General features: G+C 36.1%; 1 protein-coding gene across 1 annotated transcript in view; it reads left to right on the forward strand.

Annotated features, from left to right (window-relative positions):
• The window catches only part of ARHGAP42 (Rho GTPase activating protein 42), a 257,496-nt gene that overhangs the window by 180,559 nt on the left and 62,539 nt on the right, over positions 1–14,398 (forward strand). Inside the window, exons 5-6 of the mRNA XM_081061952.1 lie at positions 3,616–3,717; positions 12,832–12,942. Of these exons, the coding sequence (XP_080918078.1) occupies positions 3,616–3,717; positions 12,832–12,942 (213 nt within the window). The remainder of the gene's footprint in view (positions 1–3,615; positions 3,718–12,831; positions 12,943–14,398) is intronic.

Genomic DNA, 14,398 nt, shown 5'->3' on the forward strand with positions numbered 1-14,398 from the left:
GCTGTAATTGTTTTCTCTTATTCCTCACTTCAGTGTGTAAAATGAAGGTGTGGCACGACTACAGTTGCTAATCTTAGAAGCTAAGTGATAATATGATAAACTGTGCTCAGGATACATGCTGTGTAGTTTGGAAAACAAATTAATTGCAGAATCAGGACTTACTTTATACTTTCGCCAGCTACAATTAGGTTTGGGAACTAATTTGCCATTTTTTATGATTTTAAAGTATTTTATCCTATACACACGTCTCACATGCATGCATTCATATATACATATATACTTGTCTATCTTCATGTTTAATGATTCCCTAGTTCAAGTGCAGTCACTGTGAATTTACAGAAAACATACCATCATAATGTAGTCTTTTCTGAATCACGCCATGGCAATAAGAAGACAGCGGTCATGCGCAGCATTTAGAAAAGCTTCAGGGGTTATTTTTCCCTACCCTCTGCAGCAGGTTTCAGAGAAAATTCTTAGCTTGATGTTCATAACCAGCAACACAGAGACAAGAGGTGGCTGTAGGGTGTAAAGTTACTAGGTCCAAATAGACTTAGCTTATACATGAACAGTAAATTGTGACTTTTGGGTGGAGATAGGAGTTGCAAGAAGTGTGCTTTGTTTTCAAGAATATGCTTCCCTAGATCACAGTTGTCTTTCATGTGGCCTACTCTTCAAACTCAGCTCTTTAATTTTATATTAGAACTGAGTGTGTTTTTGGTTTTGCTACATCATTAGAAACTTGAAGTAGATCTTTTTTGCTGGCCTCTTGGTGTCAAGAGTCTGGGTTTGAATAAGAGTCCAAGTAGTGCTACTGAGAATAATTTTTCTATTGCCAGGAATGCTGATGTCTTGGCGCTGACTTAACATTTCCAAAAATGCAAGCAAACACTGACTGAAAACAAAGATGCAAGTGTAGTCACCACAGCTGTGTTCGCTTCTCCTTCAACCAGTTTCTTCTTCTAGGCACAGTGAGAAATTTTAAGCCCCCATTGTAAGATGAAAGTGAATCAGTTTTATGTACTATACTGTAATGCAGCTGGTGGCCCACAAATGTTCATGTACCACTGGGTGTGAGTTAAGGCCATTTAACTCACACAGAATTGTCCCTTGTAATATAGATATTGTGTGTTTTTTTTTTAACCAATGGAATGTCTGTGAGGGATTGGGGTGCCCAGTGTTGTGAGAGGAAGAATTTCCCTTTTTCATTAAATGTTTATGGAGCAGTTGCTCAGATACTCAATTTTAAGGAGGACAGGGTATACGTAAATTTCTGCTACACTGCAGAACATGAACACCATGAGAAACCCATGTAGAAAGCTCTATGAGCATTCAGAAGGGGGAGAGAGGTGGTGGAGTGGACTTGTGAATGAGGTCTGTCTGAGCTGGATGTTAAAAGTAGACATGACTTCAGTTGATTAGAGCGTGTGTTCTGAACAACTGGGTTGCCGGTTTGATTCCCCCATGGGCCAGTGAGCTGTGCCCTCCACAAATACATTGAAGGCACTGAGCTGCTGCTGAGCTTCCGGAGGGAAGGCAGGATGGCTCATTTGGTTAGAGTGTGAGCTCTCAACAACAAGTCTGCCAGGTCCATTTCCTCATGGGATGCTGAGCTGTGCCCCCTGCAACTAAAGATTGAAAACCACAACACAGTTGGAGCTGAGCTGTGCCCTCCACAACTAGATTGAAGGACAACGACTTGGAGCTGATGGGCTTGGGAGAGACACACCGTTCCCCAGTATTCCCTAATCAAAAATAAAAGTAAAAGTAGACATGACTTGAATATGTGGAAGTTGGAAGAAATAAGCATTATGTCAGACGGGTGGATGGCCTGGAGAGAAAAAAGAAAAGAATAGGAGCTCCAGAGGGGATAGTGAGAGAGACTTTTGGAAAGGTAGCTTGGCCATGAAGCCCCAGTTTAAGAGTAACATCCCCTGAGCAAAAGAGGAAATGTTCACCCAGGTTTCTGTTGCAACAGTGGAAAGGACAAGCGCCTCCTTCAGCTTCCTTTTGGATCTGTGCATTTTGTTCTATGTGAGTTCCTAACAGACCTTTTTCTGTATTTATTTTCTAATTGTGTTTCCCCTAATGGTACCACATTTTCTCCTTAGGTAATAAAAATCCTCTGAGGATTTTGACTACCCCTCCTCATTTTATAGGTGTGACATTGTAAACTACAAACATATCAATGCTTCTTAAATGGTCTAAAAGTAATTTGAACTTTTATAGCAGAAGTCTACTTGCTCTTCCCATTCACCACAATTTTACCAATTAACTCTGTAAAGTTTCTTACATGGAACTAGATAATGCTGGATTGCTGGAAATATAACAGAGGAGAAAAAAACATTTATAGTGTCATTGGATCAAAATAGACTTACCTGGATGTATTAACCTGGATCTGACAACCCCAGAATAATGGGAAAGATAGGCCAGAGGCTTCCTATCTTCTCCTCATTCTTCCTTTCTTCCCCTCCTCTCCCACTCCTCTCCTCATCCCATCCATTCATTCATCCATCCATTATTGTTAATTAACCTCTTCCAAATACTAATGCAAATAATGAAGCAAAACCTTATGCATAATAATGATACAGTTTCCTTTAAAAAATTTTTTTTCAACACAGTTGACATACAATACTATATTAGTTTCAGGTGTACTACACAGTGCTTGTTAAAAGTAACAATGCATGACTCTCTGGATGGGAGACATAAGAGTCCGCATTTTGAATAGACTTAAAAATACTTCACTGATTAAAGTGGTCCACAAATTGTACTTCAGAAACACTGAAATAAGAGCGAGGAATAGTACTATTTTGGCCAATGAAATTTGAGTGTGGTTACCTAGTATTTATTTCATATGGACTCATAAATGGGAAAAATATTTTTATAGTTGGAGAGGAGTATATGTCTATGCATGTCCTGTTCCTTTTAGGATTGTATCCCATTTGCATTTTTACAGAAGCATTCAGTAGGATGAAAGGTAAAGTTATCTTCCTTCTGCATGGAGGCCATTCTGGTTACAGCTACTCCTGCAAAACAAAAACAACATCATTTTAGGGATGAGCGAAGGTCAGCTATTAGTTACATTGAGAGTATGGTACAGATATTGCTGTTCCTTTTGATTTGACTTTGAACTGTCTTATTTAATGATTTCATACTTTTAAAAGTCTGTTTTCATCCCTGTCAAGAACGAGTTGTTTGAAATATCAAGTGTCTTTTTGTGGCTGGGAAATAATAGGATTCCTTGAAAAAGACTGTGCAAGTGGTTCTCTAAACTGGTTGTATATTATCTCATCCATATCACCAAAAAGCCTAAAAGATATTTTCTCTTGGTCTAGACTTTAAAGATCAGAACCTCTCATTGAGAATCAATTATAAAGTGCTCAGTGGGATTCTGCTGTAGCCAGTCTGGCCTCTCCAAAGGATAGTTCATGAGCTTCTTTGAGAGAATACATATTCAAATGACTTGTTTCAACTCCTTCCTACTCATTCATGTTTTGTACATATTAATAGTTGTAGCTCACTAAATCTTAAATAATTTAATTGGACATTTGATGGGGATGGTGAAAATCAAGGTTTTTTTTGAGGCTGTGATTTGAATGTTTTGTTGTTATTCCCTAGGATGGAAAGAAGAAGTTTGACAAGGAGAGTGAAAAATACTATTCTATTCTTGACAAGCATTTAAATTTGTCTGCAAAGAAAAAGGAGTCTCATTTGCAAGAGGTAAGCTATTTCAATTGAAATGTGGTAAGGGTATTAGCATTAAGACATGTGAAATCCAAATTTCCAAAGGTAGAAGTATCTCAGAATCTGCTACTCTTAATTAAATAATGATAATAAGAATAGTTAATTGAGCATTTACTGTGGACAGGCATTGTGTTGATGAACATTTTACATATCTTATGACATTTAATTGTACAGTTCCAAGTGAAAGATTGTATGTCTTTCAACAATGAGAAACAGTGAAACAAGACTTTCATTTTCTTCTTGTTGGCCATATTTTAAATGGCAGGACCTACCAAATTCATGGTATAGCTTTTATAGTAAGTTAAAGATATCTGTTTCTAAGATATCTGTGTTTCTTCTTAGGGAAGAAAAGATACAATTGCACGTTTTAAAATCTCAAGTATTTTATATCAATTTTCTTAAAGAACAAGTCGGAAATATTTTACTAACATGTATGCGTATAAGCAGTCTAATTCTTTTCTTTTTCTGAAATATTTGTCCTTTTCAGAATATTTGTTCTTTCCTTTTTCTGAAATATTTGTCCTTTACAATTATAAATTGTAAAATCTTGTCCTTTTACTATGAATAGTGCAGTTCTAGTTCCAGTGATGGAATATGTTTTTTTTTTAAAAATCGGGCTTTCTTGTCATTTCCAGCTTAGCAGCAGTAAAATCTTCACACTCCGAGCACATTCCCCCCCCCTTCCAGCCTACGGTGGGTGTCGCAGTTAAGGTAGCTGGGCTCACTACTGCTCTCCAGACCTTCTTAGGGAATCTTGTCCCATGCTGAGAGTCTCCTTTAGTCTCTCCTTCCTCTTTTTTCTGTGCTTCTATGAGTAGGTATCACAGTCCAGATCCTTGCAGCAAAGCCACTTCCCTTCCTGCACTGCTTTTCAAACTCAGCCTGGTCCTCACCCTATCCCTTTTCTTATTTCTCTTACCTCCACATTCAGCCATGGCATCGCTTGACAAGTTAGCGTATGACTAGAGTTTTACTGCAACAAAAAGCTGTAGGAGGGTGATTTTGGCTCTGATCCTTTTTTTTTGTATATTCGCATGTTCTCCTTGAGGGGATCAAATTTCTTCATTGAAATATGTTTCATATTGGGAAGTTCTGTAATTTAAACATGAGTTTGTTATAATCTATATCTTACTGACACCTGCTATTAAAACAGGATAATTTAATATGCAGTTGTGTAACTATGGAAAGGTTTTTTGGCTAACGTGAAATGGAAAAAAATCTGCCATTAAGAAAAATTATGTTTTTAATTTTCACAGGTGTATTTAATCTTCTAAAGTATTATGTTGTAATTTAATATTATGTTCACATGTTCCAAACAACTATACCTACTACTACTTCTACCATACTATACTATTACTACTGCTGTTACTGCTACTGTTACTACTACTACTTCTCCTTCATACTATGTTCACATGTTCTAAACTTCTCTTCTTGTTTTTCCTTTCTTACTTTCTTTTTATTTCATGCTTCGGCTGTATTAACTTTTGGTCTTTACTAAATTAGCCAAGACTGAGCATACCTCAGGACCTTTTACTTGCTGTTTGGTCTATGTAGAAAGCTATTTTCTTGTTATGCCTGCATCATTAAAGCTTCAGTTTCCTTTTTCTTAAAATGTTATCCCCTCCACCCCATCCTCTGCCTCTGGCAACCCCCAATCTACTCACTTTATTGCTGAGCTTTTATTTTTGTTTTTTAGGTTCCACATATAAGAGAGATCATATGGTATTTGTTTGTTTTTTTGAATTTTCATTTAGCATAATGCCCTCAAGTTTCATCCATGTTGTCATAAATGGCAAGATTTTATTCTTTTTTGTGTCTGAGTAATATTCCATATATATGTATATGTATATATGTATATATGGAAAGAAGAAGTTTGACAAGGAGAGTGAAAAATACTATTCTATTCTTGACAAGCATTTAAATTTGTCTGCAAAGAAAAAGGAGTCTCATTTGCAAGTCTCATATGCCCATACACACATACACACACACACACAGAGGGTGCCAACAAAATTATATATATTTTAAAAAAGGAAAAAGTATTAAAATTGTAAAACTCAATATATACTAATAACAAAAGATGAATATAAGTCAAGTGTATACATTATTTTGGGACCCCTGGCATGTGTGTGTATATAGATAGATAGATAGATAGATAGATAGATAGATAGATAGATATAGATATATGTATATATATGTATATGTATATGTATATGTATATGTATATGTATATGTATATGTATATGTATATATATATGTATATGTATATATATGTATATATATATCTATATATGTATATATATGTATATATCTATATCTATCTATCTATCTATCTATCTATCTATCTATAAAACATCACAATTCATTCATTCATTGATAGACATTTAGGTTGTTTTGACATCTTGGCTGTTGTAAATAATGCTGCAATGAATGTGGGGGTGCAGGCATCTTTTTGAGTTAGTGTTTTCATTTTCTTCAAATGAATACCTGGAAGGGGAAATGCTGGATCACCTGGTGTTTTATTTTTAATTGTTTGAGGAGGCTCCGTACTATTTTCTATAGTGGCTATACCAATTTACATTCTTACCAAAACTGCGCCAAGGTTTTCTTATTCTTCATATCCTCACCAACACTGGTTATCTGTTAACTTTTTAATAATAATTATTCTAACAGGTGTGAGGTGGTATCTCACGGTGGTTTTGATTTGCATTTCCATGATTATTAGTGATGCTGAGCATCTTTTCATATACCTGTTGGCCATCAGTATGTCTTCTTTGGAAAAATGGCTACTCAGATCCTTTTGTCTATTTTTAATAGGATTGTTTGTTTTTTTGCTGTTGTGTTGCATGAATTCTTTATATATTTTTGGATATTAGCCCCGTACCAGATACATACAGATACTTTCTTCCATTCAGTACATTGCCTTTTCATTTTGTTGATTATTTCCTTTGCTGTGCAGAAGTTTGATGTAGTCCTACTTATTGATTTTTGCTTTTGCTGGTTTTGTTTTTGGTGTCAGATTTAGGAAAAAAATGATTACCAAGATTTATCTCGAAAAGTATACCATCTATGTTTTCTTCTAGGTGTTTTATGGTTTCTGGCCTTACATTCAAGTCTTTAATCCATTTTGAGTTAATTTTTGGTGTGGTATAAGATAGTCGAGTTTCATTCTTTTCCATGTGGCTGTCCAGTTTTCCCAACACTATTTATTGAAGGTTCTTTCTGTTCTTTCCCAATTGTATATTCTTGGCTCCTTTGTCATAAATTTATTGACCATTGCATGCATGGGTTTATTTCTGGGCTCTCTGTTCCATTGGTCTGTTTCTGTTTTTATGCCAATACTGTGCTGTTTTATATACTGTAGTTTTGTAATAGAGTTTGAAATCAAGGAGCATGATGCCTCCAGCTTTGTTCTTTTTTCTCAAGATTGTTTTGACTATTTGGGTTTTTTTGTGGTTCCATAAAATTTATTTTATATTTACCTGTTCAAAACTTCTTAAATGCTCACATTTTGTTTTAAACATTGCATTAGAAAAAACCTTAGAGAGAATGCATTCTGTAGTTGAAATCACGTGTAGACAGGCTCCTGTAATTATCACAAATACAGCATCTTCTGCTGTGCCAAGTGCCATAGGCAGGTAGCATTTTAAAAATTGCCTCAAAATCAAGGGTGGATTTTTAGAGTCTCTATAAAGGGTTATAGGTTCATCAGGTTCTTGGTGAATATGAGAGGCCACTTTTAGACAAGACATTGCTTAAACCATCAAGCAAATACTAACTTTATTCTAACTTTAATGTCCTGTAAAGGATATATTTTCATTTTCCCTGATAACCTACCTAACTCAATATTTAATACTTTGCTTTTTAGTGACTCTCAATCCCTTAGGCTGTGGTAGAGTAGAATATCCGTTCTGATTCTGTATTTATTGGAGGCTAGAAAAACCTATAACATGGTCAATAACATCCTCCACTTGTCCCACTTCGCGCGTATGTACATATTTTCTTCTGGGAAGCACAGCCCACAACACAACACACAAATTGTGCCATAGCAGCTCCTCACAGCACAAAATGTAGACAAAGGAAAATGTAGCTTGGGTTTTTCTTTTCTCTACACTTCCAAGCATCAAACCTGTTATAGGGAGATGCTATCACACACATACTTAATTTCGTAACATGGCATTAAAAGTCATCTGTTCCTTTTCGGAGTAGCTCTCGTCCTTCTGTCAGCACCAAACTTATTAAGTTGTTCTCAGAAAGACCTCTCTGTGCCTTCTCACCTAACTCCTTGTTTATTTTTTTCACTTTATTTATTTTGACATTCGATATCCATATTAATTTCAGGTGTACAGCACAGTGGTTAGACATTTATATAATTTAAAAAGTGATCTCCCTGTCTAATCTAGTATCAACTCCTTGTTCATTTTTATCGTGGAAAATAAGTGGCTTCCCATTATCAGGACTGAGCTAGCAGGAAGCTTGTGTTGCTAAAGCTCCAGGGCCATTAATTAGATGCATCATTGGCATAAACAGAATTGGAATCAGACTTGGCAAGGTTATAGACTTTACAGTAGATAAAAGAACATTTAATATGTGAGTGGATAATTTCTATGCATAAAATAGGAAGAAGAGATCATAAAGGAAATGTAGAAAGACCAGAATGCATAAAAATAATGTCTATTTCATAAGACATTAAATTAAAAGGCAAGCAAGCATTATGGAAGTTATATAGCATAAAACATAGGATTACCATCTCTTAGAACAAGGTGTGTTTGCAAATAAGTGTGAAAAAGATAGCCTTCAGTTGAAAATGGATATGAATGGGCATTTCGTTAAAGGAGAAATATAAGCCATAGTGAAGATTCTAAGTTTCAACGTCACATGTATTTAAAAAATGCAAATTAATAATAGCAGCAGGATGTTAGTATAATTTATTAAAAGATAGTATCCATTGTTAGCGATGGTATGGGAAACTGAGCATGCTTTTATTTTTCTGGTAGAAACAAAATAATTCAATAATTCTTGAGGTAAATTTCATGACATATTTCAACAAATTTTAAATGTGTAAGATAGTTGAAATGATTTCTGTTGGCAGGAGTTTACCCAAGAGAAATGATCAGAAATGAGTATAAAAATAAATTGTCTAAATGTGTTGATTCAAGAGTTACTCACAAGGCAAAAATTTAGAAACATCTGAAATAACACAAAGCAATGATTGAGGGAAATACACACACACACACACACACACACACACACACACACATGTATCAAAAATGAAATGTGGATTTTTATACTGGGAGAATCATTTAAAGACACTGGGAAATACTCATTAGCACACAAACAAACAGCAACAACATTGAAACCAGAATATATTTACACTATTATTCAGGTTTGTTTAAGTTTGTTGTATGTGTTATACATCAAAATGTTAACAGTGAGATTGCAATTCTTATTACAGTTCTCTGTTATAATACGTAATAAATAAACTTATGATAATGAATATGCAATTCTTTTATAATTAGGAAAAAAGTGAAGTGGAAAACAATTTCCTTTAGAAACCCTTATTTTGGGTTTCTATGTGTCACTAAATATGCTTCTAAGAGGTTCCTCTTATATCCTACCTCCTACATAAAGGGGGTCCCTTAGTTTCTACCCATTTACCTCTATTCTTATCCTTCAGTTTGTGTCCCTGACATCTCTTCTGTTTCCATATTGTCTATAACATCTTGATGAGTGTCTCCTAGGTCCTGGGTTCATTGTGCCGGACCACCTTTCTACTGCCCATTACTTTGCCACTTCTTATTTTGCCACATGTGAAATATCCCACATCACCACTTTCTCAAATTGACTCCTCCTTCTCATTTCTTTAATTCTGTTAATGCTGGTATTTCTTGTATCAAAGTTATTTTTGATTATTTTCCTCCTTGTATCTCACACCCACATTCTTCAGCTTCTCTTCTTTACTGAGATACACCCCACAACTTTACCCTCATTAGATAAGAGGTCTCCTCATATTCACACGCACCCAGCTGCACCATTTAATCAATATGTTCTACGCAGTCCTCACGTTAATCTTGAAATTCAGCTCTGATTTTGGCAACACCTTCCTCAAGCATTTGCAGTGTCTATAACGTGAAGTTTGCACTCATGCTCTCTTTTCTGCCTTACCTCTCATTTCTGATTATCCCAAACAAAACCTTTTAATCTACAAAACTTACAACTTTTCTAGACTCAATTCCCTCACTCAAACTCTTCTCTTTTTATCTCCACTTTTACTCTAATCTTCTGAGTCCAGCTTAAATCTTTTTCTGCTCTGGGAATGAGGCTTTTTCCTCTATTTTGAATTGAGATAGTTTATTGTAGGTGGTGAATAACTTAGGTTTCTGCAGAACTATATGATTTTCTTACTAATTTGGCTTCTTACTAGGATGACTTTACCACCCCCTTTGCCATAGAAACAACAGTTTTATACCTGTTGTTCTGGCATAATTATTACCAGTGCCTCTTTTCAGTTTGGACAGTAAATTATATGGTTATCCTACTTATCCTGTACAAAATACACAGCAATAGTTGCTAGTGACTACATAAGCAAGAACTAAAGGGATTCATCTCAAATAAAAGACTATCTTTCTACATCTTGTACTAAAAAAGAATTAAGTGTTGTATTCTTTAAGCACGTTCTAGATGAACTTTCAAAGTGGTATTTGGTATATCAAATTCATCTAGATTGGAGGTGATGGAAAATATCTGTAACTGGCAAACTGTGAGAGGCATTATCTTTCTTTTCTCCTTCTTTGTGCCTCTCTCTACCCCCTTGGATGAGTTGGGATTGTGCCTGGCAAACAAATTTCTGAGGAAATGACTTAATACTCTGTATCAGAGGTCCCCCAAACTACTCCCAGATTTGGTGATTTGCTAGGAGGACTTACGGCTATGATTTATTACAGAGAAATGATAGAAAGAAAAATCAGCAAAGGATACCTAGGGTGCAGTCTGGGGGAAAACCAGGCAAAAGCTTCCAAGAGTCATTTCCCAGTGGAGAGACACAGGACACGTTTCATTCCCCCAGCTATGAGTTGTTACAACACATGTGAAATGTTGTCTATTGGAAAGCTGTTATAGACTGAGTACCCATGGTTTTTGTTGGGAGCTGGTCACTAGGCACCTTCGGCTTGTCATGTACCCCTATTCCAGACTCCCAGAAGGAAGGCAGGGTTTTGAAATAAACCATATTGTTTACACAAAAGTTTGGGCATAGTGCACTACTCTTACCAGTTAGGCTGGTGGGAGCACTCCCAAAGTCAACATTCCCAGATGCCAGCCAAAGGCCAGCCTCGTAAGCAAGCCTGTCAACGGATGGCGTCCATGCCTGCTGTGCTCTTTCTGCGCAACTTTGTTGACCAGAAATAAATAGCTTATGCTTTAAAGGTATCTCAGCATTCTAGTTTGTTCCCATGTGCTAGTCCACAATCAATGATGTTATCTTTTAAATAAACCTTCAGAAATAACCTGGGGAATAGAATGTTATCTCTGAGACTAAAACTATTCTTGTGTGCTTTACACCCAGCAGTGGGCGTACTGAAGCTTTTCTCTTGGAGAGCCGATTTTCTCATCTAACTCCCTCAGTGATGTTGGATTTGTGGTTTGGATCTGGCTGTTTGGGGAATATTTACACCACAAAAACCAGCGAATACTGCAGATCAGGCTTTCCCCACTAGAGAGCCAGTTGTTAAACATTATTAGCATGCCACTCATTATACCTCTGTATCATTCATTCTATTAATAGTGTGCTCCTCTAAGCAGTGGTAACAAGAAAATATATATGATTTTTGTAGAATACTGATTGTCTTTTTGTTGATATATATCTTTTCTAAACCATCTTTGGGAGCTGAGAAGCTTCTGGTTCAAATTTCTTTACCAATTTGTATGTTCTTTTCGTATATTAGTTTAGAAACTTAGAATTCTCAACTTTAAAAATCCCTATGGAGTTATTTCGTAATATTGGGCTGTTTTTAATTGTATGAATAAATACATAGTAAGTATAATTATTTTTTAAACTGTTTCAAATTAAGTTTTAAGATGCTATGTGCCCCAAGCCAGCAAACCTAATTTTATCTTTTTAAAAAGCTTTTGTTTGTGAAATTATCATTGTAAAATGGCTCCAAAGCAACATTCTGTTACCGAATTGTTGGCAGATACTTAGTATTCCCGAGAGTCCATTTTTTCCCATTTGCTTTTAGTAATCTCAGCTAACAGCAAGGAGTGTGAAACTGGGCAAGAAAAGTAGAATCATGCCTCTCTATTAAACCAAAGTCAGGTTAAAAAAGGGCATCCGAGAATGGTAGTGGGCATAGAAAAGGGGGGAGAGAGACAATGTCTAAAGAAATAAAATGATCTTAATAATACTTTCCCCACACTTTATCAATAGAACCTTATTGCAGTCGTCAAGAATAAATGTGTATGGCATTGAGGGAGCATGAATCATTAGGTTAGAACCACTGACTGTTTTTGGCTCTGCTACCAGTGTTATCATCCTACGACGTTACCTAGTGATCTGCCTTGCCTGCTTAATATTCTCAGATGATTCTTCCTCAGTTAAAATACAAATTTGTTATGCAGTGTTCAAGAACCTGTATAGTGTGACGCCAACCTTACCTCTCCCTCCTTCCCTCCACTTACTGTCAACAAAGGCTGTCAAACTTTCATGCCTCTGCTTTATCATGGAAGTGACTCCTTTTTTATCTTTGACTATTCAGTGCCAGTTGTTCATCTTAAAATTCAACTCAAACCACCACCTTTGTCTCCTGGAACTTAAGTCTCTTTTTCTATGATCCTATAGACTTCCAAATACATTTTTATAGCTTTTCTATGATATTTTAAAAAATGTAATGAATGTTGTATGCTTGCTCTTTGTTTTTCCTTCCACCCCATACATGATAAGCTCTTATGGACAAAGACTGCATTTTCCTAGTCTCTATTCCCAGAACATGATAATTGCTATGTTAAATTTTTGGGCAGGACTCAATTTTTAATGAAGATTCTCAGAATAGATCAGGATTTGAGTCCCTCTCTAACGTAGAACTTTGTGCTCTTCAGGCAGATACACAGATTGACCGAGAACATCAGAACTTCTATGAAGCATCGCTAGAATATGTCTTTAAAATTCAAGAAGTTCAAGAAAAAAAGAAGTTTGAATTTGTTGAACCGGTAAGTTCGAGTTTCCTTATAAAATAGTAAGTCTAGTATATCCTATGAAAAAGAAGTGCAGTGTTTTTCTGTTGAAGATTATGATTTTTAAAAATAGAGAGGGAGGCATGGGGGAAGGGCAAAGTGAATCCTAATGTAAACTAGGGACTTTAATTAATAATGATGTATCAGTATTGGATTACCATTTGTAACAAATTCATATTGCACCATGTTAATGATAGGGAAGCTCTGTGTGGGTAGCGGTTAAGAGGGTATATGGGAACACTATGATTTCTGCTCAAGTTTTCTGTAAACCAAAATCTGCTTTCAAAGTTAATCTATTAATTTTAAAAAGTTAAACATTAAAAATAAAAGGGTGTACATTACATACACCTATGCAAATACACCTCACCACTAAAGTGACCCACTTACCAAACCTTTAGGGAAAGGGAGAAAACATAAGGCTGGATTTCTCCCATTGTTCCACCCCACTTTCCTTGCAAGGCTGGGATCTGCCTGAGTTTCCAATGAAGTCATTTATTTTCCTAAGTCAGTTTAAAAAGTAATGGATTCCCTAATGTAAACCACATTACAGAAAAGAACAGGTGGCTTGTCTTTATAAGCCTCGTTCATTTTCTTAGCATTTTTCCCCCAAGTAATACCCTAATATGTTACAATATTGGTGAAGTACACACCTTTTGGGGGCGTCACCTGTGATGACTAAAAGTAAGTTCTGTAGTCAAGATAATCTTCTGTTAAAATATATAATGCACAGTTCCCATGAGATAAAAGGATAGCGATAGTAAAATAGGTAAGTAATCAAATCTATGATTTAAGCTGTAATTTTTATCCTGTGTCAGTTTGTGAAAAATTATTTATAATAAAATACTCTGTTCCTGTTTAGTGGAGATGATGGAGAAAAGGGAAAAGATACATTTCACAATATATTTGACAAACTTAATTTCCTGATGGAAACGCATTAGTGATTCCCTAAAGATGATGGGGACTGAGATGGGGCAGAGGCTGGGGGAGGTGTCAGTCACAGCCTGGCTCCCAGCAACTCTGCTTCATTCCCTTCCCTTCAGCTGGAGCCACCTGACTTTCTCCTGTAAACTGGGCCCCTAGCAAGTTTATAAGACCAAGCCTTCCGCTAGAGGGATTTAAGGAACTGAAAGCCACAGGGTCTCACTCGTGGATTTAACTTTTATCTTTTATAAAAAGATATGAGAGCCTTAACTTCAAGTTCTGTTTGCCCAACAGCTAAGTCCTTACACTCCTTAGAACGAATTATAACTTCTAATTAGTAGACGCTTTGAGGATCTCATTAAACATTTTTTAGGGGACCTTTTGAAGCTCACCTGGGGTTCATGTGCAACTGGCCAGTCGAACAACCCCTCGTCTAGGAAGATGACCAATACTTAGAATTCCTACTCCCCTAAGTCCTGACTCTGAATCCTACCATGGTTTTTGAAGCCTC

The sequence above is a fragment of the Rhinolophus hipposideros genome, assembly GCF_964194185.1.
Source record: "Rhinolophus hipposideros genome assembly, chromosome: 10".
Classification (NCBI taxonomy): domain Eukaryota; kingdom Metazoa; phylum Chordata; class Mammalia; order Chiroptera; family Rhinolophidae; genus Rhinolophus; species Rhinolophus hipposideros.